Genomic DNA, 26671 nt, shown 5'->3' on the forward strand with positions numbered 1-26671 from the left:
ACTTTCCCAAGATCTCACTGTATATGTCTTCCTGACCTATGGAACAGCCCCAAGTCTGACATATAATCCTTGTTGATTAAGAAGTGGCCCATGGGTTTCAATTGGAATTCTGTTCTGTGATGGGAGGGACCACCCTCAGAGGCACTGGGTGACTGGATGGCAGAAAGGAAATAGGATTGTTTCTCCAGAGACTCAGAAGAGTGATTTATAAATGGGTGAGCAGGCAAGGCTGGGTGCAACACACACCCGTGAAAAAATGATCAGTTAAAAATCAGATCCACCTTTCGGACCAATCTGGATGAAAATCTGGCATTTTCAAGCAGGAAGCCAAGCATCAACATAATCGACATAATCCCCTGCAGGGGATGGAGCATGGAATGGGGGGAAGGGAAGAAGGGGGAAGGGAAGGAGGGGAAGGGAAAAGGGATGAGGATTGTAAAGGGGAATAATAGGAAAGGGAACTGGCAAGGTGCCGCATGTAACACATGCTGACTAAGCCTCTGGGAATTATGGATGCTTATTTCCTCCCTGTATCCCCCCACATTCCCTGAGAAATGAGAGGGCTTTGAGCAGCTTCCTGCTGAGCTGCCTCCAGCCTGAAATGGAGGAGCCTCAGATTCAAGGATTTCCCAGAGCAACCAGCACCAGGTCCTTCTTTCAAATAAGAGGCACACTCAGCGTTTGCTGGGTGAATGAATGCTTGAAAACATCACCCTCCAAGTGCTCCTTTGAGAACATCACCCTCCAAGTGCTCCTTAGGTTAAGACTTTGGTTAGCTCCAACCCATGTTCCGTTATCTGAGAGAGCGAATCTTCAAAAGAAGCCACGATTATGAAATGGCAGCAAAGTCCCTGCATCATCGTAGGCTTTGGGACATCTGTACTTTGCTACTGGGCACATTGTTTGAGATTCCATGGTCCACTTGTTTGCACTTTTGTCAAATATTTACTGATGCTCTGTTTCCACATGTAAATCTGGGTTCCAGATCTGAAACACTGAGTAACGTGCACATCCATGGCCGAATCTCTAGAAACTGGAACACACATACACGGACAGACAGACAGACAGACATAGGGAGAGAGAGAAGGGAGAGAGAAAGAGACAGAAAGACAGAGAGAGACAGAGACACAGAGAGGAGAGAGACAGAGACACAGAGAGGAGAAAGAGAGACAGAGAAAGAGAGAGAGAGAGAGAAAGAGAGAGAGAGATAGAGGAGAGAGACAGAAACACACATACACACAGACAGACACAGAGAGAGAGAGAGGAGAGAGAGAGAGAGAGAGCGAGAGAGAGAGAGAGAGAGAGAGAGAGAGAGAGAGAGAGAGAAACAACAGAGAGGAGAGAGAGAGACAGAGACAGAGAGAGACAGAGACAGAGACAGAGAGCACGAGAGAGAGACAGAGGTAGAGAGACAGAGAGAGCACTTGATTGCAGAACCTCATTTCGTGGGAGGGTATAAAATGAGGGCTGGGATTTAGTTTTGTCTCAGGGGCCCCAGTACCTAGCACAGTGCCTGGCACATAGTGGATACCAAATTAATGCTAATTGAATTGAACACTTGTTGAGCATGAGCACAGCAGAAAACCTAAACACCTGGCATTGAGGGGACACATATATTATGCTGCAGAGCTGCTGAGAAGCAAGGCTGACCAGTGTTATTATACATGGCAACACTGAGGTGCAGAGAAGTAGAGCCAGTTGTCCTGGCCACCAAGCGAAGGCCAGATTTGCAATTCTAATCCAGGGGTTAGCAGCCTCAGCACTAGTTCGTTCTCTGCTGGGGCACCTCCCATGCATCACTGCCTCCCCATGTTCTACTGGGAAATGAGGGTGAACTGCTTGCATTTTTTTTTCTTCTCGGGTTATTTATACCTTCGGAATCCAATTCTCCCTGTGCAACAAGAGAACTGTTCAGTTCTGCACACATAGATTGTATCTAGGATATACTGTAACCTATTTAACATGTAAAGGACTGCTTGCCATCTGGGGGAGGGGGTGGAGGAAGGGAGGGGAAAAATTGGAACAGAAGTGAGTGCAAGGGATAATGCTGTAAAAAAATTACCCTGGCGTGGGTTCTGTCAATAAAAAGTTATTTAAAAAAAAAAAAAGATTCACGTTCTACTTCTAGAATATAAGAACTGGAAAACAAATGGGATGTGTTGTTAGTTGCTGGACAATTGGCTATAATTCTCAGGGAATCAATGGCCAAAAAATACTACATCAGAACTAAATGAAGCGTGAATGAGCTCCCATGGGCACGTTAGACTCAACATGACTCCCCCAAATTCCTCCTTCTTTCCACCCTACAATTGCAAATCAACCTTGTGAGCCCCTATGTGCTCCAAAGCACAGGGAAAGCCTCAAAAAAAGTACACAGAAGGTAAAGGGTTCTGTCGACCATTTGGTGGTCATGGATCAGGGGGCAAGAGGTGGTACAAGAGGTGTCATCCAGGAAGGGAGGCTGTAATGGGCTGAGGCTTGAGTTGATGCACTGAGGTCCCAAGCACATGAGGCTAAATAGTAACTGGACCATACTCTATTAATATGTAAGCTTGGAGAAAGAATGGCCCCCACCCACTCTTTGTGCAAGTCCTGATGTGTTGTATAGGAAATGACGATTTTGGTGGGTGGAGGCAGGTCAGACACTTAACAAACAGAAAAAGTTGTCGAAAGCAGCAAAATGCAAAAAGAAGAAGAGAAGGGGAGGAGATGGCTCAGTAGGTAGAGCGCCAGCCCTGAGGTCAGGAGGACCTGAGTTCAAATCCAGCCTCAGACACTTAACAATTCCTGGTGGTGTGACCATGGGCAAGTCACTTAACCCCAACTGCCTCAGCAAAAGCAAAAAGAAGAAGAGAAACAAACAGAAAGGTCGTCGCAATGGCAATCCCAAAAGTCTCTACTCCCCTTCCTTTTCCACTCCCCTGCCTCCACCCACCAAAATCGTCATTTCCTATACAACACATCAGGACTTGCACAAAGAGTGGGTGGGGGCCATTCTTTCTCCAAGCTTACATATTAATAGAGTATGGTCCAGTTACTATTTAGCCTCATGTGCTTGGGACCTCAGTGCATCAACTCAAGCCTCAGCCCATTACAGGAGGCCCCGAAGAGAAGGTGGGCCACTCTTGGGTAAGAAGCTCTGATTGCCAGTGGATCACCTAGAAGCTGTTCTGGTGCTGCTGAAGGACGAGAAGGCCTAAAGGAAGGTCTCGCAGTTAAACAGCAGTAGTGAGGAAGACCTGGGAAAGCGCCCTCCTGCATGATGCCTCAGGGAAGGAAGAGAGTGATCTGAAGGACGGGCAGGAAGGTGTGGCACAGACCCTAGAGAGGATCGAAGCACAATCTTCTCTCTCCTATTTCCAATAACATAGTGAACTCAGCTGGCGTCCTCCCACTGCCCTCCCCACTACCCTGCAAGGTCCAATATCGCCAGCTCCTTGCACGCAGGGAGAGCATTTCTTGGATCTTCACATCTCGAAGACCCATTTATTTTTTGAGTGCAGGAGCCACGTTCCTTTTAGCTTTAGATCCACACCCTTTTTGACCTCTAGTCCCACTTTTTCAGCTGCCTAGAGGACATCAGGAAATCCCAAAGACACAAACTCAGAATGTCCAAAATGGAAGGGATTCTCTCCCCCATCCTCAAAGTCTCGCTAAACTTTCCTTGTACTATCAAGGCTACCAGCATTTTGTCTCCAAGCATCCAGGTGTCATCCTCAACTTTTCACGCTCTTACTCATCTCTCCCTCGTTACCAACTGACCACCAAGTCCTCTTAGTCTTACCTCAGAAGCATCTTACATCCCTTCCCTCTGGCACTACCACCCCGATAGAGGACCCCGCATCACCACACTCAAAGCCCTTGATCACTAGCCCTCCCCACCCCACTTTCCAGTCTTCCTACATCTTACTCCCTGCCACATGCTTTTGGATCTAATGGCTCGGGAGCCCCGTTTCCCAAAATTTCCTCTGGCGTCCCCCCTGCCTCTGACGTTCTCCTTCCGCCACTCCACCCACTGACCTCCCTGATTGTACACACACATGGCAATCCATCTCAGGGACCGTGCAGTTTTCTAGGCTGCCTGCCCACCCTGCCCGGGATTCTCGTCCTCCTCCTCCCCTCTGGCTCCTGGCTCCTGGCTCCTCCAGCTTCCTTCAAATTTCCATTAAAATGCTCACTTCTACCAGCCCCTTGTCCTTCTCTGCTGGTGCCTTCCATCTGTCGGTGCTCTTTGTTGTCTCCTGTTGGTATATTATTTGCGTCCATTTGTTTCCATGCTGCATCCCCCCTAGTAGACTGTGAGCTCCTTGAGGGCAGGGATTGGGCTTCTGGCTTTCTTTGCACAGTGTCTGACATATAATAGGCACTTCATAGATCTTTGTGAACTTGACCTGATATCACCTTGAGAGTCCAAGACAGTGCCTCTACAGAGTGAAATTTAATCAATGAACAACGGGCACTGACTGGCCACTCCACTCCCCTATCACGTGTGGCGCCATGATAAGTACTTCCATGTTGGTTTCTCCTACATCCTTATCATCCTCCTCCCCCATAAAAACAGTTGTAATAATGACTGGACAAAATCTCAGAAAACTGTCGTCCACACACTTTTGTGACCCTGGATAAGACACTGAAAATCTCTAGCTCTCAGTAGTTTCATCTGAAAAGAACCAATGTCCACTTAGATCAAGTGGAAGATTTCTTTCTATTCTTGATAAACTTTGAATGCAGAGTGAAACATTTTTTTTAACCTTCTTTTCTCGTGTGTGTGTGTGTGTTTTGTGTGTGTGTGTGTGTGTGTGTGTGTGTGTTTTCTTTTGCAAGGTAGCTAAAATGTGTTGGTGGAGTTGTGAAAGGATCCAACCATTCTGGAGAGCAATGTGGAACTATGCCCAAGAAGCTAACAAACTGTGCATCCCCTTTGATCCATCGGTGTTACTACTGGGTCTGTATCCCAAAGAGGTGAGGAAAAGGACGCCGATGTGCAAAAATATTTGTGGCGGCCCTTTCATAGCGGTGAGAAACTGGAAACTGAGTGGCTGCCCATCAGTTGGAGAATGGCCGAATAAATGGTGGTATAAGAATGTTATGAAATATTACTGTTCTGTAAGGAAAGATCAGCAGAATGATTTCAGAAAGGCCTGGAGAGACTTACACGAACTGATGTGCCTTCTCTTCCTTCCTTGCTTCCTTCCCTCCCTCCTTCCTTTCCTTCCTTCTTTCCTTCCCTCCTTTCCTTTTGTCCTCCTCCCTTCCTCTGTCCTTCCCTTCCTCCCTCCCTCCCTACTTTCCTTTCTTTCCTTGTTTCTTTTCTCCTTTATTCCTTCCTTCCTCCTTCCTTCTCCCTCACTCCTCCGGTGAATGTCCTGGCTGTTTCCTTAGTTGGATATGACATCCCCTTTTCTATCAGAATACAGTCAGTCAGTCAGTTCATCCTCTGGGTCAGCAGACCAGGGTCTCCTCTGTCCAGAATAGTAACAAGGCAGTTGGCTGATCCAGTGACAGGGAAAAGTGCCAGCCACTCTTTCATTTCAATACATGTCGGAAGCAGCCAATCAACACTGACCAGGGCATCCAGGACGGGGTCCTAGGCAGGGTTAAGATACAGAAGAGCCCAAGAAAACAAAGTTCACCAACCTGTAGCAGCCTTTTCTTCGGTTTGCAGTTTATCCCTCCGATGAAGGCCATGTTGGGCATGATGGGCCTGGGATACTCGAACACAAAATCGTATCTCAGCAGCCAGATGGATCCTCGACTATAGAGGGCCGACAGGCTCACCTCTCTCTTTAGGAAGTCAGATGCGATCTTGAGGTACTTTGTGTACAAGTCCTTGAAGAGGAGGCTCTCTAAGTCATTCACCAGAAAGTTGATCACTCTCTGCCCGAAGGTCATGTAATGAGAAAAGGCAGTGTAGCACCTGGGGATGAAAGCCACGGGGTTCGGGGTCCTGCTCATCGTGTGCTCCAAAGCACAGGGAAAGCCTCGAAAAAAGTACACAGAAGGTAAAGACAAATGCTCAGCCAGGATCAAGCCACAAGGCATGGCGGGGTCGGTGAAGAGGGCGTCGAATTTGCTTTCTTCGAGGTATCTGATGGTCTCCTCATCCTTCAGCAGGCTGTCACAGTTGAAGAAAAGCATGTCAATAAGCAGCCGATTATTTCTGTACTCGGCCCAGGCTTTGTCCAGGACAGATCTCTCTGCAAAGAGATTGTGGCTAAATGTCTGGAAGCGTTTATTCAGCTCCTCCTGGGAGTAGGAGACCGGGTAGAGTTTTCTTTTGTAGAATTTTGATTCTTTGATGAGCAAATTGACTTCTGGCACGAGGACCACAGACTCATGGCCCTTCTTACTGAGCTCTTCAATCACATCCCGCATGCTGAGCCAATGACTCCCATCTTGAGGGAAAACCAGGAGTTTCTTACTTTCAGCAAGGCCCCAGAATGTGAAGCAGAAAAGGCTTCCTATTCCCCAGTACAAGGGGAGAAAACTGGGAGCTCTCATCTTGGAAATAAAGAGAATTCTCTCTTCCCTTTCCACAAAGTTCTGGAGGAGCCTGATCTCCAAGTGAGCCTAAGGGCACAGACTAATATTTGCTTTTGATTGGGTATGCAGAGTCCTATTGGTAAACATGGACCTCGCCTGAAACAAATGTGCCGCATTTCAACACTCACAGAGCCTATCGATAAGCCTCCACCGCAGGGAGTGCCTCCAATGCTGAGTCACAGGGCTCTGTCCCCAGCCTTGGCTGGGGCAACCCCTTATGGACAAAGACCACATACGAGGCGTCTGACATCTTTGTGATGGATATAAAACCGGCTGGAGTGGCTACTATGCTGGACGGCCACCAGATATTGTTTTCTTAAAGATGATTTGGTTTTGGTTAAAAAAATTGAGAAATTCATCAGTGCAAGAAACTGGGTGCCTGACAAACAGAAGAAAATGTCTTTCCCCCTTTCTGCACTCTGCAAGGGGCTGCCAGTAGTTTCCTATTGGAAATCATTTGATAGCTACTCCTTGGAATCATTTGTTAGAGGTGAGCCTCTCCCTCCAGAGCCTTCCAAGCTGTCATTTTCCATAGCTGAGTTTTCTGGGTAGAGACAGACCTTTGAGCAGCTTGACTTTTCCTGTTTTCAGACTCACTGGGAAATTTTCTACAATGGGCCACAAAAGAATCAGCGTGCGTGCAAGCCCAGTGCGTGCAAGCCCAGCGCTCTGCTTGGGGCCAGCAGCGAAGCCATGGGAATGATGGGTGGGGCTGAGAACCAGCCCACAGAACCCTGGGAACCCACGCACTGAGTGCTTAGCTGTCAGCAAGCCTGGACTAGTGAGACTGAAGGAGCCACCTGGCCCCTGATCCCTTAATCTCCCACCGTTGTTGGGTCTCCCATAAATCACTTCATTCCAGCGTCACCGTTCAGCCCCGTGGGACAGGCAGGGCTCTGGGTACCCTTTGGGTTTGTTGATTGTTGACCACAAAGCTTAAAGCACTATGTAGATGCTGTCTTGGTCCTGGAGGGAAGCAGAGAATGACCCTCTCTGCCCTTGCTGTAGAAGTGGGAGCCATGGCTTAAGGACACTGTGCACACTGTCAGCTGGGATCTGTCTTGGTTTCTTTCACGACACTGCTCCCCTTTGATTTCACTCCCAGGTGGGAAAACCCCTTCTGCCAATGTGGGTTGGTACCTTCTTTGCCATCTCCAGCTCTGAGAAGTCCAGTGCCTCGCCCAGGGCCACGCAACCCCGCTGTGATGGAGACAGGACTTGAATCCAGCTCCCTCCTGGCTCCCTGCCCCTCATCACAAGCCCCATCTCCTTTTTTCTGTGTTTTCAGCTTTCCCGTACAACGACCAGCGCTCCTCTCTGCATCCTCTGCCAGACAGGCAGCTCCTCATAGGGCCAGGCGCAAGCTCTCCCAGCTCTGGGGCACTTCTCACCCTCCCTTTTACAGAGCCTTCCTCCCTGCTCCCCGCATCCACCTGGCCCCCCACTGCAGGAGAGAGGCTTTCTCTCAAGCCATTTCCTCTGATCCGAGCTGTATCATTAAACGCACTTGGGAGCTTGATTCTGAGATTCTCACCCAATCGAGCTGGCCACAGATTAACTCATTGCTTTGACCCTTGACTGACTAGTTGACAGGATGAATTAATGATCTTTCGAAGCTTAGAATCCCTGCTGAGCTTCACCACAACCCTCACAAGTCAGAGCCTTAGATAAAACTGTTCCCATTTTACAGGAAAGGAAATCGAGCTTATGAGAGATGAAATGGCCTTCCCTGAGGTGATGTGGCTGTTCAGTGTTGGGGCAGAACTTAAACCCAAGGCTCAGAGCTGAGCATCCACCCCTTTCTGCCACACAAACCTGGACTAAGAGGAGGGGCTGGGAATTTCACAGAAAAAAATGGTGCCATTTCCCCCCTCTCCATCATGCTTTAGTTTGCATCATGAGGCTCACCAAGCATCTGAGTCCCTCAAAGTTGAGTTAATCAAGGGAAGCCTGAATTCTCTAAACTGGGAAGCAAGAAAGGAACCCTGGGGCCATCAAGGCCAAATGCTGATTTTACACACGAGGAAACTGAGACCCAGAAAGGGGATGAACATTGCCGAGGCTTCCAGGACCCATACTTCAAACCTAGGATTTCAAAAGGTCAGGGATGGCTCACAGTCTCTCCAAGCTTGGGAAACTGAGTTTCCGCGGACAAAAATAATTCCACGATGGGCCAGTCCTCCAGAGGACATACTGAACGTGGCTTTAGAGGATCATCACCCAAAACCAGGAAAGGATTTCAGCATCTATCCAATCCCACCCCCTCCTTTTCCAGATGGGGAAAACGAGGCTCCATCTTCTCTCCACTTAAAGTGACTTGTCCAAAACCACACAGATAATGAGTGGGAGATATGTAAACCCAAGTCATGAATCGCGGGTTTAAAGCTGGAAGCAAAAAGAATGAAGTGAGCCCTGCCTTCTATATTCTATCTGGGCAACAATAGGTCCACATATACGTGTATTCTAAAAATATACACAAACATGAGGTCATTTTCTCATAGAAGGGGAGCGCTGGCGGCTGAGAGCTCAGGAAAGGCTTTGGGAAAGCAGACAATGGTGCTGGAACTTAGTTTTTAAGGAAACTGGAGACGCTCAGAGTCCGAGAGGAGGAGGCGGGGCGCTCACCTCTTACCTACAAGCGTATTCATTTCCTAATTAGCCTCCCGGCCTCAACTGTCCCTAACCACTTTCTTCTCATCTGCTAAAGTGATTTTAAAGTGAGCCTGTCATTTCCCCTGATCAATAAACATCAGTAGCTCCCCATTACCTACGACTTTGTAACAATTCATGAGAACTGAGGGGGTCAGTGAAGCCCTGACAGATGCTGCCATCTTACCCGAGTCAGGTCACATTCTCAGTTCTACTGAACAGACGCCAAAAAAGGGCTCCATTCCCTTTTTTCCCCCATAAGTGTTTCACGAAAGGGAAAGTTGCCTGGGAGGGATTAACAAGAACTAAAGAAGACTTAGTCAAGAGCGGTCATTCTCCGTCTTTTCTTCCCAGCTCTTGGAGACTCGAGAGGGGAGGGACTTTAGAGCCCAGCCCTGGACTGACCCAATAGTGAGGGATCAAGCGCCTGGGGGAGCTCTTGGGGGGCTCCGCCAGCCGCTGAGTTTTCTTCGGGGGAGTCCTCAAGGCCTTCCAAGATGAGCAAGTGAAAGAGAGGAGGCAGGCGTGAATCCTGGCTTCTGCACTGCCCCCCTCAGCCAACAACACAGAAAAACGAGTTTCACTTGCTTGAGGCGGCGATGGAAATTCCAGCTAGGGACTTCAAGATCATTCAATCCAACAGCGTCATATGTTTGTAAGCGGAGGAGAATTAAGGACTAGAGAGCCAGTGTTGGAGGCCCACAGGTTTAGTCTTTACTCCAAATCTCTCTTTTCATAAATCCCAGACAGATTAAGTCACTAGCCCAGGGGAGATGGGGAGGAAAGGAGAGAGCTGGGATTTGCCCCCAGGTCCTCTGACGAGCCCAGCTCTTTCCTTGCCCGGGGCCCGAGCCCTTTATTTTATAGAGAAGGAAACCGAAGCCCTTGGGCAGCTCTCCGAGCTGAAGAACTCGTCTGAGCTTCCGCGGACAAAAATAATTCCACGATGGGCCAGTCCTCCAGAGGACATACTGAACCTCGGTTTAGAGGATCGTCGATCACAAGCAGGAAAGGATTTCAGCATCTATCCAATCCCACCCCCTCCTTTTCCAGATGGGGAAAACGAGGCTCAGTCTCCTCTCCACTTAGAGTGACTTGGCCCAATGTGGAAGACATGTAAACGGAGTGGAAGATAAAATGGAAGGTAAGTCACTCAACGGGTCAGTGGCCGAGCCGGGACAGAACCCACTCTCTAGCTCCCAGGCTGGCCCCTTCTGCTTCCCTTCACCTTCTCTATCCTCGTTTCCTATTCGTGAGACAGCTCCATAATCACAAGGAAAGGCGGTGATAAATCCGACGGGCAGGGGCGTGGAGTGGGCCGCTTGGGTGTCTGGCCACTAGGGGCTCCACGCTTGCCTCTGACAGCTCGGGGGTGACTTTGGGGAATGAATGAAAGCTGGTGAAGCCCTCAGGAAGCCCAGCGTCCATCCTGGAAGCGCTGGGCTCCCGCAACAACAAGCTGGCCCTCCCGAAGGGTTTATTCTAATGGGAAGCCGGCAGCTATGGGGAACGGAGGCCGCGGAGTGGTCCGAGTCCCTTGGGGGTCCGAGTCCCTTGGGGCCCCGAGCAACTCCCCCAAGTAACAGCTTGGTTCTGAGAAAGGGGAAGGAGCTCCTGATGCCCCTGAGCCCCAGGATAGAGAAGTCGAATCTTGTTTTCAGGCGTAGGAAACAGAGCACAATCAGATCTTTGTGGTTCTCAGGTTTTGTCTCTCATTAAGGATTGCCTAATCGCCCAATTTGGGGCGGCTGGATTGCACAGTGGGTAGGGTGCTGAGTCTGGAGGCAGGAAGACTCATCTGCAGAAGGGATAACAATCGCCCTTTCCCTCCCAGACTCAAAGATCAACACAGGAAATATTTGTCAAGTGTTTTGCACACTCATTAGCGTGCGCCCCCCCCCCCCCCACAGCAGACTTTCACCTCTTTTAGCACCCCCAGAATTGAGCATGGTGCCTTGCACACAGTAGGCATCTAATAAATGTCTGTTGATTGAAATCTTAGCTACTTTGATGAGCACTAAGATTATGATGGTTTTTGAGGAAATTCTAACAACTGTGAGCTGAAGGCTTTTAGAAAGCCTTCCTCCTCTTCCTCCTCCTCCGCCTCCCCCTCCCCCCAAAGCCAGCCAGCTTGTACCAGGGAAGGGGACTCACCTCAGACAGGGGCTTGGACGCATGGCAGGTGATGCCGCCGACAAACACCATGTTGGGCATCAAGGGCTTGGGGTAGTCGAAGACAAAGTCTGTCCTCAGCAGCCAGATGTCTGTATCTCTGTACAGCTCCTTCACGGTCAGGGGTCTTTGCAAAATGTCGCTGGCAATGCTCACGGGGCTTTGGAGGAAAAGGGGGCACAGGGACACTTCCTGCACGTGGTAGAAATGGTTCCGCAGCCGCTCCGCGAAGGTCATGGACTCCGAGAGCCCCGACATCCCTCGCGGGACGTAGGACAGGGGGCTGGGGCTCTGCGTGGCCTCCTCCAGGAAGTGGCAGAACAGGCCCCTCGTGAAGGCCACCGACGGCAGGGAGAAGTACTTGGCCAGGATGAAGCCGCACTGGTCGAAAGGATCGAAGAAGATGGCGTCAAACGCACTCTCCCTTATGAAGTGCAGCAGCTCGGCGTTTTGGAAAAGGCTCCTGCAGTTGGAAAAAAGATACTCAAAGAACACGGTGGTGTTGGGGTTCTTCATGGCCGAGAACAAGTCTTTGCGGATGTCGTCCCACTGGTTGTCCGCGAACCTCCGGAACACCTGGTTGTACTCCTCCAGCGTGTAGGACGGCTTGTAAGTCTTCACGGTGTAGGGGACCGAGCTGCCCAGCCGCCAGCTCACCTCGGGGATGACCATGGCCACCTCGTGCCCGCTCCGGTGCAGCTTCTCCACCACCATGCCCATGCTGAGCCAGTGGCTCCCGTCCATGGGCAGCACCAGCAGCTTGCCGGCCTCGGCCGCGCCGCCCGCCAGCAGGAGCCAGGTCCAGAGGGGAAGGAGGCCGCGAGGCTGCGGGAGACAAGCCATTAGGACCCGGAGCCCAGAGGAAGCCTGTGGCTGTGGGAGCCCCGAAAGGGAGTGGAGAGAAGGCTGCTCAAAGGAAGGGAGGGTGCCCGGCCATGCGATGGCGTTAGTCAATGTTTGACGAATCGCATGTGCTAATCAGCGCACTTACAAATGGCCTTTAATCATCCGAGGAGGAGCCGTTCCAGCCCCGGGCTGGATCACAGTCCACGAACGCCCCGACCCAGGCATTGGGTAACACGCAGCCGAGCGCCTCGAGGCGGCTCCGCCGGGCTTTCAAAGGGCAAAGCACGTGGAAATGTGGGGAGGGGGCGCAGCGGGATGCCAGCGGCCCTGCCCTGGGCGTGTCGGCAGCCAGCGAGCGGGTATCGAGCCCGGGCTGAGCGCCTGGCACTGGGCCAAGACTTGCTACAAAGGGAGGCAAAAGCCGGCTCGGCCTCCGGGAACTCCCATTCTGGCGAGGAGAAACCGATGCCGTCCAAGCAAGATCATTTGGAGATGACCCACAGGGAGAGGGCAGGACACCAGAGAAGGCTTCTGGGAGGAGGTGGGATGTTAGCTGGGGCTTGAAGGAAGCCAGAGAAGGCAAGAGGCAGAGATGAGGAGGGAGAGCACTCGGGCACGGGGACGGCCAGAGCGCAGAAGGTGTCAGGGTGACGGCCAGCACCAGGAGCCGAGGGTACCCGGCAGGGAAAAGGGTGACGGCCAGCACCAGGAGCCCAGGGTACCCGGCAGGGAAAAGGGTGACGGCCAGCACCAGGAGCCGAGGGTACCCGGCAGGGAAAAGGGTGACGGCCAGCACCAGGAGCCCAGGGTACCCGGCAGGGAAAAGGGTGACGGCCAGCACCAGGAGCCCAGGGTACCCGGCAGGGAAAAGGGTGACGGCCAGCACCAGGAGCCGAGGGTACCCGGCAGGGAAAAGGGTGACGGCCAGCACCAGGAGCCCAGGGTACCGGCAGGGAAAAGGGTGACGGCCAGCACCAGGAGCCCAGGGTACCCGGCAGGGAAAAGGGTGACGGCCAGCACCAAGATCAGAGGGTACCTTGAAGGGAAAAGGGGCAACAAGATGAGCTGGGAAGGGGAGAAGCAGCTCTGTTCCCGAGGCACCAGCTGTTTTTCAGCTGTGCCAGCAAGGGGAACCCTGCCCGTACACGCGTGGGCGTGCATGCACACGGGAGTGCGGGTGCCCGTGTGTGGGGACGTGTGCACTCACACGCGTGTGCTAATGGGGCAGCGAATGGGCTGGCGCTGCCGGGGACGCCGGGGATGGGCTGATGTCTGCCTCGCGCTGCCCGACCCTGTGGGCGCACTTCTGAACGTGTGGGTCTGTGTGGGCACGTGAGAGCATCTTCAGCGTGCCCGAGCTCAGCTAGTTTTGAAATGATCGCAGGAGGAAGGAGGCAGGAGTTACACTTGGGAAGAGTCCAAAGAAATAAAGGAAATACAATGGCTGACATGCATTATCAGCAAAACGAATCCAATTGCAATCTTGTGTAATGCCGGGTTCTACTTTAGCCCAAAGTCCTTTATGTTGTAGAAATACTTTGTGGTCTATGGAAGCGGCGGCAGAAATCAATGCCAGGGCACCAGCAGTTACCTAACCATCTGTGAAAAGGGCCCAAATCCTACTTGAGGAGAGCCACAAGGAGCAGGGAATGGATCCGGAGTGTAGAGACAGGAGATTTAGAAATGGTTTAATCCAACCCATGCCTACTTTAGGGATATAGGAAACTGAGTCCCAGGGCTAACTCAGTGACTCTCTGAAGGCCAACATGACACAGTTTAGTTCAAGGGATGCTGGCTTTGGTGTTGACAAAAAGGAGTGAAGATCTGCTGCTTACTCCTTGTGTCTCCTTTCTACCAAGCTACTTTTACCTCTCAGACCCTCAGTTTCTTCTGTGGTGAAATTTCAATAGAAAGGTTGAACTGGAAGAAAAAAAAGTGAATTGCACACAAGCCTAAAAAGCATTCTGGGAAGAGCTAAAGAATGGCTTTCAAAATCAAATCAAAGTGGTAGAGGAAAAATTAGACAAAAAAATTGAAAGCAAAGGAAGACATTAAGAAAAGACAATTAACAGCTTGACTTAAAAGGGGGACACTGAAGAAAATACAGAACTGATCAAATTGAAAAAGAAATACAAAAATGTACTCATGAGAATAACTTTTTAAAAAGGAGAATTGTCCAAATGGTAAAAGAAATACAAAATGTCACTGATGAAAATAATTTTTTAAAAATTAGAATTGGGCAAGTGGAAGCTAATGACCTCATGAGACATCAAGAAACAATAAGGAAAACTCAAGATAAAGAAAAAGTAGAAGAAAATGTGAAATATATCTTTAAAAAACAATTGACCTGGAAAATCGATCAAGGAGAGATAATTTAAGAATTATTGGAACTTTATTTGAAAGCCATGATCAAAGAATATCATATTTCAAGAAAATAGCAAAAGAAATTGCCCTGATATCCTAGAATCAGAGGATAAAATAGAAATGGAAAAAAAATCTGTTCACTACCTGAAAGAAATTCCCAAATGAAAACTACCAAGAGTATCAAAGTCAAATCTCAGAAGTCCCAGGTCAAAGAGAAAATGCTTCAAACAGAAAGGAAAAAAAAACCACCCAAATATCATAGAATTATAGTCAGGATAACATAAGATTTAGCAGCTACCACATTAAAGGAGTGGAGGGTTTGATATATAAAAGATCAGAGATCTTTGGAATATCAGAGATCAAAGAAGTTGGGATTACAACTAAGAATAACCTACCCAGCAAAACCAAATATAAGCCTGCAGGAGAAAATTGCTATTTAATGAGACAGATGACTTTTAAACATTCCTAATGAAAATTCCCAGAGCTAAATAGAAAATTTGATTTTCAAATGCAAGACTCAAGAGAAGCAAAAAAAAGGTAAACATGAAAGAGAAATCATAAAGGACCTAATATAGTTAAACTTAAAGAGTCCCTAATTTCCTTTAAGATGTTTCCAATAATCAGCTTTTATATGAAAAGTTTCCCAAATATCTGACCCCTTTTTAAACTTTGTATTTCTTTGTTTCTGTTCATAATCTGTACATTTTTGTTATATAATAATAGCTAACATTTATATAAAGCCTATCATGTATCAGTCACTGTGCTTAATATGGCTTTCAAATTCTATCTCATTGGATCCTCACAATTATCCTGGGAGATTGTCTTTCTACATGAAAAGATGATGCATGTATTTCCTAACAATTTTGTCATTATTAGAACAGGCAGAAAGATGTTTACATAGAAAGAGAGTGTGGGACTGAGTCAATTAGTTGGGATGTTAAAAAAAAAATGGATAGGTAAAAAAAAAGGGATGTTCTAGGAGAAGCAGCAAGCAAAGACGAAGAATGGAGAAAGTCATCTCACAGAATATAGGAGAAAATGGGGAGGGCAGGAAACCTGAAACTCACTCACATCTAAATTGGGTCCAAAAAGGAAAGAATATATACATGCTCCACCAGTAACAGAAACCCAACAGAAGGGGAAGGGAATAAGAGAATGGATAAATGATAAAAGGGAGAATACATTTTTAAAAGTCAGTGGTTAGAAGCAATAAAAGGTCTTAGGGAAGAGACAGGGTAAGAAGAGAGAGAGAAGATAAACAAGAAAACAGTAATCATAAATATGAATAAAATGGAAGCAGATAGGAGAATGAATTGGAAAGTAAGATCTAACACTCTGTTGTTCACTTGAAATAGAGAGACACACAGAGAGTTAAAATAAGGAGTTGGAGCAGAATTTATTAAGCTTCAGCTGAAGTAAAATAGGCAGGGATAGTAGTCATAATCTCAGAAAAACAAAAGCAAAAAATAGACCTAAGTAAAAGGGATGAGAAAGGAAACTACATGTTACTAAAAAGGAACTTAGACAATGAAGTAGTATCAATATTAAACATATATGCACCAAATGGCATAATATCCAAATTCTTAAAGAAAAATTAAATGAATCACTGGAGGAAATAGACAGCAAAACTAAATCAGTGGGGAAACTCAATTTTTCCCTCTCAGAGATAGATAAATCTAACCATAAAATAATACATAAAATAAATAGAAAGACATTAAAGAGATTGATGGGATATTAGAAAAAATTCACTAGAAACAAACTCTGGAGAAAACTGGGAACAAAAAGGTATCTATCTTTTTCACAGCTGTACATGTAACCATGTGTTAGGACATTTAAACCTCATAAATAAATACAGAAACATTAAATGCACCCTTTTCCAACCATGATGCAGTAAAGTACATTTTAATAAAGTACCATGGAAGCATTGGTTGTTATGCTTTCTAGAAGAGGACCAAAATGACATCGCTATGTTAGAGTCAAGTCATAGTATCTGACTATGGCTGATCAGATTAATATGAGCTCAGAATGCTCTACCCCAAGTCAGATATAAATAGTCCCTATGAACATTTGGGGGGCTTCTCTAACTTTGTGCATCTTATATTTCTTCTGAGCTAATCCAATTCTGCTTCCCTCATAGAGCACTTCTCTGATGAATGTTGTGTCCTGCTTTCTAGAGCCCCCATGCTGGGGTGATTAAAACATACCATCTTAGTGGAGAAGTGATGAGAGGAGACTGCTGAGGATGGTGGAAAATTGGAGTTCGTTTATTCCCAGTTCTCCCCCCTTTATATACCCTAATATGCGTGTGCTAAGTAAATACTGCACAACTAGGACAACATAAACAACTCGCTATTGTATGTAGATTGCCACCTGGTATCATTCTACTTCAATTACAACACAGGTTGTCACCGCCCCCTGACTTCTCAGGAAAGCTGAGAGTCCCTAGGGGAGATGGGGAGCCGAACCCAACACTGTCAGCAAATTCCTTCTGGGCTGAAGGATCTTATACCTCATTCAGAGTTTCCCCCACTATCTGTGGCCTTCTACAGATGAAGGCGCGCCATGCTGGGCAGTCCTGTGCCAGTATCTCCCATGCAATGCAATCAATTCTAAAATTCTTAAGAGAGACCTTGAAAGTATCCTTGTATTGCTTTTTCTGACCACCTTGTGAGCACTTGCCCTTTGTGAATTCTCCATAATATAGTCTTTTTGCGAGCATATATTTGGCATTCAAACAATGTGGCCAACCCAAAGGAATTGCTCTCTCTGCAGTAGAGTTTGAATGTTTGGCAGTTTAGTTCATTTATGTATCTAAATGTATATATCAATAAAAGAGAGGAGATCATCAATAAATTGGAGATGCAACTAAAACAACTAGAAAAAGAACAAATTAAAAACTCTAACTAAACACCAAAACAGAAGTACTGAAAATCAAAGGACAGATTAATAAAATTGAGAATAAAAAAAATCCTTTGAATCAATAAATAAAATTGGGAGCTGGTTTTATGCAGAAAATGAAACAAAACAAAACAAAACACTACACAATAAAAAAGAATAAACCATTGATTAATTTGATTTTTAAAAGAAGAAAACCAAATTAATAACATCAAAAATGAAAAGGGTGAGTGTACCACTAAAGAGGAAATTAAAGCACTTAGGAGTTATTTTGTCAATTAAATGACAGTAAAATGGACAATATAAATGAAATGACTACATATTTACAAAAATACAAACTACCTGATCTAACAGAAGAAGCAGCAGAACTTTTAAATAACCCTATCTTAGAAAAAGAAAATGAATAAGCCATTTTAAGTTCCCTAAGAAAAAATTCCGGGGAACACATGTTTTCACAAGCCAATGCTACCAAACATTTAAGGAATAATTAATCCCAATACTATATAATCTATTTGAAAAATAGATAAATCAGAAGTCCTAACAAATTCCTTCTATGACATATATGATCTTGATATCTAAATCAGTGAGGAAGAGAGCAGAGAGAAAGAAAACTATGGATCAATTTCTTTAAGGAATTTAATGAATATTGATGCAAAAAATTGAAATAAAATACTATCAAGGAGATTACAGAAATGTATTATAACTGTATTACTAGGTAAATTTATACTAGGAACGCAGAGCTGGTTTGATATTAGAAAAACTGTCAGCAAAATTGACATCAATAAAAGTAACAATAATAATACTAAAAATCATTAATCTATATAGGAAAAGTCTTTGAAAAAAATACACCACTTATTCCTATTAAAAACCTTAGAAAGCAAGCATGGGAATCAGTGAAACTTTTCTTAAAATGACAACTGTGGTGTTGTTCAGTAGTTTCCATGTTTGACTCTTTATGACCTCATGCATTTTTTGTTTTTTTGGAAAAGAAATTGGAATGGTTTGTCATTTCTTTTTCAGCTCATTTAAAGATGATGAAAATGAATTAAGTGACTTGTCTGGAGTCACACAGAGCTACTAAGTATCTGAGATCAGATTTGAAATTCAGCAAGAAGAGTCTTCCTAAATCCAGGGCTGCCTGGCACTCTATCCACTGTGTCAAAATTAATAAGTAGTATCTATCTAAAACCAAGAGCAAGCATTACTGTAATAGATTCGTACCCTGAACGATATAATTACTAGGTTTGTATCTCAAAGAGACCAAAGAAGAAAGGAAAATTATCTGCACAGAAATATTTATAGTAGCTTTTTTGTGACAAAGAATGAGAAATCAAATATTCAGCAATTAGAAAATGGCTGAACAAGTTATAGTATGTGATTGTGAAAGAATAGTATTGTGTTTTGTGTAACTAATCTATTCCACAGATCCACAACTACATTTCTTAGCCAGTACCTGATTGTTTTGTTGATTACCACTTTGTAATGCCATTTGAGATCTGGTACAGGTAGGCACCTATCTTCACCTTCCCTCCTCCATTATTTTCCTTGATATTCCTGACTTTTTATTCTTCCTAATGAATTTTGTTATTTTTTTCTATCTCTATAACACATTTTTGATACTTTGATTGGTATAACACCAAATAAGTAAATTAATTTAAATAAGACTATCATTTTTAATTATATTGGCTTAGCCTACTACAAGCAATTAATATTCCTCCAATTGTTTAAATCTGACTTTGTTTGAAAAGTTTTTGTAATAGTGTTCATGTAATTCCTGGGTTTGTCTTGGCAGGTAGTCTTGCAAGTATTTTATGTTGTCCACAGGAATTTTAAATGGGATTTCTCTTCCTTTCTCTTGCTGTTGGACTTTCTTGGTCATATATAGAAATGCTAATTTATGTGCAAACTCCTTATTTTACAGATGTGGAATCTGGGGCCCAATACCACAAGGTAGTATGTAAATAAGCTAAGTCAGAAGATGAGAGTTGAAGGCGAAGAAGTACATCTAAAAGATGGGGTAAAAAAGTAGAGAAAAGGGACAACTGAACCACAAGATGGAAGTTAGTGGGAAAAAAATTTGGGAAGAAAAAGATATTTTGCTTTCAGAAACCATGTCTGCAAAATAATTCCCTTTGCAACATAGAAAACAAAATTGTCCTTCGCCTAAGTCCCTCCCCATTTAATCCACCCTTCCCACAGCTACAAACATGGTCTTCCTAAAACTCACAGCTGACTGCGAAACTTCCCTGCCCCACAAGTGCCAATGGCTTTCCATCACTTTTAGGCAACAGAGTTTCCAATTCTTTATCACCACAAAAAGTACAATCTCTCCTTTTGCAGTCTGGCTTCAGACCACCTCTGTGGGCTGTTTGCTCATTCCTGTTCCCCATGAGCTCTAAAGTCCAAACTAGTACAGGACGTTGTTTATCACCTCTGTGCCTTAGGCTGTGCCCATCATTTCAAGCAGGGAATGTGCTCTCTCTCTGCCTTGAAGATCCTTCCCTCCAGAACTGTCCTGGGGAGGCAGCTTCACCTAAATCCACTCCTAAAAGACTATTAACTTTCAGTGTAATTCATTTTATGTCTCTTTTTTCCCTTCCCAGTCAAATGAATATAAGCTTCTTGAAAGCAGGGATTATTTCCTATTTGTCTTTATATCCCCAGGACCTAGGATAGTGCCTGGCTTAAGAAATCTGCTGAATGAATGAATAAAAGGTCATCTAGTCACTACTTGAAGACTTTTTCAGTTGGAAAACTGTTCGGTTATTTCAGTCATGGTGTGCTGCTAAAGATCAAACAAATAGCTCTTACTAAAACAAACACACTCTCTACTTTTAAGCTTTATCTGCATTATTAACATTTTTTCCATTAAAAAGAATGAGAATAAGGACTGAGTAACAAGGGGCTAGATTTTGGCATTCACAGATTCTTGGGAATAGATTATATTGGGTAATAGAATCAGTACGTTCATGATGGCTCAAGATATTGAAATTATAGGTTGAGGACTTGAAATCTTGTCGTGGAGAAAAAAGTGATGACAAAGAAAAGAAAAGAGAAGAAAAGAAGAGAGAAAGGATGAGGAGGGGGAGGGAAGGAGAGATAAAAGGAAGACAGACAAAGACTGAGACATAAAGTCAAGAATACTGAATGAGTACATTGGTGACTGGAAGGATGACTTGATTGGAAAAGGAGGAAAAAGGAGAAATCTGTTGAGAGGAAGAGAGAGAGAGAGTCAGTCTCTGATTCAGGAAAAATAGATCCCAGAAAAAAAAAAAGAATAAGAAAGGAAAAAAGAAACTTATGTGGCAACAAAACAAGCATTTACAAAATGAACCCAGGCAGGAAAGAGGGAAGGAAGCACCTTACCATTGTGAGATCTGTTCCTTTTCTGTAACTCTGGATTTCTGTGATTCTGTAATTCTTCTCACTAGTGTTATTCTGGTTAAAGGTCGGATTTAAAAGAATACAAAAAGGGACATTGACCTTACTAATGACTTGTCCTACCCCAGTTTTCTAGCCAGCTTTTGCAGAGATTTATGTAATATCCCTTTTAAAGGACAATAATACTTTGTACTAAGAATGATCAAGAGAACGGTCGATCACCTTGAGCCGAATGTGAGGAAAGACCTTTGTAAAGAAGGACAGGTTGCTGGGACGACACAGGAAAACTCCTCTAATTGGTCCCTGCTTCCTTAAAAACAACTCTGATGGATGTGGTTCTTTTCAACAGTGTGGTGACTCAGGCCAATTCCAATAGACTTGTGCTGGAGAGAGCCATCTACATCGAGAGAGAGAACTGAATGTGGATCACAACATAGTATTTTCACCTTTTTGTTATTTTTTGCTGGTTTTAAAATTTTTTTCTTTTTGATCTGATTTTTCTTGTGCAGCCTGATAAATGTGGAAATATGAATTAGAATTGAACATGCTTAGTCTATATTGGTTTAATTGCTGTCTATGGAAGGGGGAAGGGAGGGAGAAAAATATTTGGAATACAAGGCTTTGCAAAGATGAATGCTGAAAACTATCTATGTATTTTGAAAATAAAAAGACTATTATTAAAAAATAAAAGATCTAATAGAAGGGACTGGTGCTCTAGAAAAGTGAGTGAAACAGTGTTTCTGTTCTCTTCTATTCTGTTTCCTCTTGGATTTCTAGATAAGGAACAGCAAGGAGCAGGGAAACACAAAAGTTAGACGGGAGGAGGAGGACGGAGCAACAGTGAACAGCTGACAGTGGCCCACATGATCGGAGAATGGAATCACTTCTGTTTTGGGCTGCCATGTTTTGCCTTTGTTTCCCTTATTGCTTATAGGTCAGAGTGTCAATTTGGAGGAAGAGCATGTCCATCCTTAGGAGTGACCAGAGGGGCAAGCTTGAGGACACACATTCTTGAATTCAGGAGATGGGGGCCGGCTGCTCAAAGTGAGATTTCCTTAACTACACCAACAGGAGAATCCCACAGGTAAAAGGCCGTAGGGATGCTCACTTTTCTTGGTTAGTTGTTTCAATCGCATCCAACTCTTGGAGTTTCCTTGGAGGGATATTGGAGGGATTGGCCATGTCCCCTTCTCCAGCTCATTTGACAGATGAAGAAACTGAGGCAGACAAGTTGAAGTGACATCACACAGCTAGTAAGTGTCTGAGGCCAGATTTGAACTCAGATCTCCCTGATGCCGGACTTAGTGCTCGATCCCCTGGGCCATCCAGCTACTGGATGTTCAATATTAACCTTTAGAGAAAACTTTTTTAAAGTCAGTTGGGATCAGGAGGAAACTGCTACTGGCTCACAGAGGGCCACTGGCACCCTGCTTCGGGTGTCGTTCCCTTTACTCCTCCCCCATGCCACGTGGTATCTCTCTGACCCCACTTCTCCTCCTGACAGCTAGCTCCTTTGCGGGGCTAAGTCCCTTTCAGGATTAAGCCTGCCAGCTGAGGGCGTGCCCCAAGCTCATGGGGTGTTTTCTTTCTCCTGGTAAATGGCGAGTTTCACTAGGGAACCTGCCATTTCCATCGGACCCTTTTCTATGCTCTCCCAACTCTATTTTATGTTTACTCTTGCCATTGGCCATTCAGTAATGGCCCGAGGAAGAACAACAAAGCTGTATAAGCCCCTCCTGGAAAGATCCAGGAGGTTCTTGGCCAACTTGCGGTAAGGAATGGGAAGGACTGAGGCCTTTCAGGGAGCCTGGGGAAGTGGCTCCCAAGGTGTGTCTAGCCTGGTTACCCCAATTGTTCTGGCGATCCAAGTGAGGTCCAGCGAAACCTCGAGAAGGCGTCTAGGAAGCATCACTGAGGTTTGTGACATCATGGCAGTGAAAAGTGGCCCCCTGGCTCAGGAGATGGTGTCTGAGGAGACCTGCACGGGAGGGAGGGCTGCACCCAAACTAGCTGGAACGCCATTTTGGCCTGGAGTCTGGGGGAATCCAAACCAAAGGGTCTCGAGCTAAAAAGGAAGAAAGTTGTTGCATATGTGGATCCCGGGGTCAGCTCCCCACACAGCTTGGGAAGGGGACTGGGAATTCCCAAAACGCATCTGAGAGACGGTCAGATGTCTGAAAGCAGAAGGAAAAGACCCGGCTACGAAGGTTAAACGAGGTGAACTAGGGAGCTTGCTCACAGGGGGCCAAATTTGACCTCAGAGGCATCACTGAAGTGGAGGTCCCAATTGGGACAGATGCAGAAGGATGTGCCTTAATGATCAGGGCCTGAATGGAGAAAAGGCTCAGAAGAGGAGCGTTATCTATCAGGAAACGGCAAGCAAAGTTGGGGAGATGGGAGAATGAGAGCTCCCGAAAGAGCTCCCCCTGCCCCGGATCTAAGAGTCTCAGAAGACCAGGAAGGGGTCTGGCGGAAGACCCCTGTGACAGGAGCCCGCTCCCTCCAGAGGTGGCCCAGTCCATTTGGGTACAACTCCGTCATTTGAACAGTTACTCCTGAAGATATGCTCTTTAGGGGAGGCGATATGGCACAATGGAAAGAGCGCTGGCTTTAGAAATCTAATCTTGCCTTTGACACAAAGAATTGCGTGACTTTGGGCAAACCACTTCGCCTTTTTGAAACTGTTTCCTCATCCGTAAAAATGAGTGGGTTGTACGAAATGGCCTCCGGGGTCCCTCCCAGTGCCAAGATCCCGAGTCTCTATCTGCTTCTTTGCACCTTCTACCCACAGCTGCCAGTTCTTCCCTCGGGGTCGAAGATGTGACCAGGGCAGGGCTAAGCAGGCACGGTTTTCCATGACAAAGTCCAGAAGTCCAGATCTCTGCCAGTGATTGTGGTGGGGGCACAGAGCATCCCTCTTCTGTCAGTGTGGGGGGAGGAAGGGAGTAATGAATCCTGGGGTGGGGGTGGCCAGGAACGGCTTCAGGTAGGAGTGTGCCTGAGCTGAATCTCGAGGGGCCTAAGGACCCCACAATGAGGGAATACTCCACAGGGCATGGAGGATGGCGGGGAGGCAGCAGAGGAAATGAGACTTGGAAGGAACAGAAGTAACCCGGTCCGGCTGCATCAAGGAGTGAGGGAAGGAGAGGGAAAAGGGCTTAGGGCTTTCAAGGCCAGACAGAGGAGTAGAGGTCATAGGGAGCCACTCAGCTTCTTGAGCAGAGTTGTGAGACCCGGGTTGGAGGATGTGACTCTGGCAGCTTGTGAAAGCTGGAACTAGCCCGGTTCCTGTGAGAGAAAAGGGGAGATGCACACGGTAATAGGGGCTGAACCGACAGGGAGTAGCAACTGATTGAAGGGAGGGAGGGAGGGAGGCAGTGGGGAGACTCACAACTCTTTTGGAGGCGTTGAAGCTATTGGAGAATGGGAATGCTCCTAAAGAAACCAGGAAGGGGAGGGCAGGTCCTTCAGAACAGAGGAGGGCTCCCACTCTAGACGTTTGGATGTAGTCAGCTGGCGGTGGGACATCCCCACTCGGGCCACTCTGCGGGGGTCACACCTGCAGATGCTACAGTGAAGTCGCCTGCACGGACCCGGCAGGGCTGAGGGTGCCCTTCAAAGCAAGTCCAATACTTGCCTTGCTCCCAAGATCTGGTCTCAATCCTATCCAGTTCCCTGAGCAAGTCACTACTTTCTAGCCTCAGTTTCCTTGGTTGTAAATGAGACAAATACTACTTTAGGAGGTTGTTGTGAGATAGGAAGGGAGAGAGAGAAGTGAGAAAAGAAGTGAGGGAAGGGCGGGGAAAGGCTGGAAAGGAAGGAGGAAGGGAGGAAGGAAAGATGTTAGAAAGGGAAAGAAGGAAATAAGAAAGGGAGGGAGGAAAAAAGGAAGGGAGGGAGAGAAAGAGGAAGAAAATGAAAGGAAGAAGGAAAAAGAGAAAGGAAGAGAAGAAAAAAGGAAGGGAGGGAAGAAGAAAATGAAGGATGGAAGAAGGAAGAAGGAAAAAAAGAAGGGAAGAAGGGAGGGGGGAAAGGAAGAGAGAAAGGGAGGAAGCAAGAAATTTAGGTAGGCAAGCGGGAAAAACATTTATTCAGCACCTTCCACACACCAAGCACCGGGCTGAGCCCCTGGATAAAGCTGGACCAGTGGGCTGGGGCTGCTGCTGTTTCTGGCGCTCAGACATTCGTGCTGTTCTGTCGAGAGATACCAGGCTAGCGAAAAGTCAAGGATCAGGGTTAAGTGGAAGATATGACTTGGGGTCCCAAGAGGGAAGGGAGGAGAGCACATCAGGGAGGTCCTGAAGGAGAGAGGGAAGAAGGGAGGACAAGAGGCCTCGGAGGGAAGAAGAGCGGAGGGGCCAGCTCCGTGCGAGGGCAGGAATTGGGTCATAAAACCATGGGATGATAGACAGACCTGGAAGGGACCTTAGGGCCCATCTAATACAATCTCATTTTTTATTTTTGCTGAGGCAATTGGGGTTAAGTGACTTGCCCAGGATCACACAGCCAGGAAGTGTTAAGTGTTACTCTCCTTATTTTCAAGATGATAAAACTGAGGCCGGGAAAGGGGAAGACCCTCACGCAGTCCACACGGCTTGTAGGGATCAGAGGGAGGATTGAACCCAGGGTTTCCGCCTCCAGGAATACACTCCATGTACTACACGTGACGTTTTCTCAAGGAATTGTCTGATGGAGCCGAAAAGCATTTACGTGGGGCGGTGATTTTTAGGAACCACAACTAATGTGAAGGCAGAACATCCTGAATGCGGAGAGGAGCATTTAAAAACCAGAATGGCCAAACAGGACGTTTTCTGTTTGATCCCGGAGATCTCGGGAGTTTGGGGGGGTCAAAGCTACACTTGAGGACAATCACTTTTGTCGCCGAGTGGAGGGGGGACTGTGGCTGGGAGAAGTTGAGGCAGGCAGACCCCCAGCAGCTAGCTCAACAATCCAGAGAGGAGAGGGTGAAGGTCTGCACCAGAGTGGGGGCGGGATCGGAGGGGAGAGGGGACTCTGTTGGTGTCTCGGGGCCATGGGGAAAAGGCAGAAGTGTCAGATTTGGGGCAGGAGGGCAGGTAGAGAAAGGTGGTCCAAGGAGATCTAGGCTTTGAGCGTGCTGAGCGGACTTACATGATTACATTACTTTTATTATTATTATAGCTGCATAAATGGACCAGAGCATCAGCAGCACTGATTCCAGAGGAGCTGATTTCACCAAATGAAATAGAGAGCAAAAAGGGTAGAGGACCCAAGGTAGCACCTTGGGGGGCCCCTGCAGGTGGAACTTGGAGGAGTCCAGCAAAGGATGTAGAGGAGAGGTCAGAGAGGCAGGAGGAGGATCAGGAAGGTGGGGGGAGGGCGACAAAAGGGGAGAAGGGAGCCAGAGTGATCACCAGTGTCCGAAGCCCCAAGAGGTCAGGGGGGAGGAGCGGGGAGAACAGCCCGTTGAGCCGGCACTCGTGTCTGTTGCAAGGAGCCGCGCTGGTGAAGTGATGATGTCTAAAGCTGGATGTGAAAGCTTGGAGAGGGAGAAGACAGGAAGTGGGGGCCCCTATTAGAGAAGAGCTTCTCAAGGGATGACCCATAAAAGGGAGAGGTCAGGGCTCAAGTCAGAGGCTGCCTTTTGCTTCTAAAAGGACGGCAGCAGAAGCAGCCAGGAGACAGGGAAAGAGCAGGGAAAGAGAGAGGGGGATGCTAGAGGGGACAATCTGGGGGAGAAGACAGATGGTACCCTGTGCACTTCAGAAGGGCCCCCTGGTCTCACGAGACGGGATGGAGGAGGAGACAGTGACTTCTGGCTGGCCTGAGATGAGGTGGAGGG

At 46.7% G+C, this 26671-nt stretch overlaps 1 protein-coding gene across 2 annotated transcripts in view; it reads right to left on the bottom strand.

Annotated features, from left to right (window-relative positions):
* The window catches only part of LOC127562560 (UDP-glucuronosyltransferase 1-6-like), an 83230-nt gene extending 71001 nt beyond the window's left edge, over positions 1-12229 (bottom strand). The window contains exon 1 of one of the 2 annotated variants that reach the window (XM_051998394.1): positions 11347-12229. In XM_051998394.1, coding sequence (XP_051854354.1) covers positions 11347-12207 — 861 coding nt within the window. In that variant the 5' untranslated portion in view covers positions 12208-12229. Of the gene's footprint in view, positions 1-5637; positions 6517-11346 lie in introns of those variants that run through there. The other variant, XM_051998390.1, reaches the window with a different exon arrangement.
* Positions 12230-26671: the final 14442 nt, after the last annotated feature.

This window comes from Antechinus flavipes, chromosome 4 (assembly GCF_016432865.1).
Source record: "Antechinus flavipes isolate AdamAnt ecotype Samford, QLD, Australia chromosome 4, AdamAnt_v2, whole genome shotgun sequence".
In the NCBI taxonomy this organism is placed as follows: domain Eukaryota; kingdom Metazoa; phylum Chordata; class Mammalia; order Dasyuromorphia; family Dasyuridae; genus Antechinus; species Antechinus flavipes.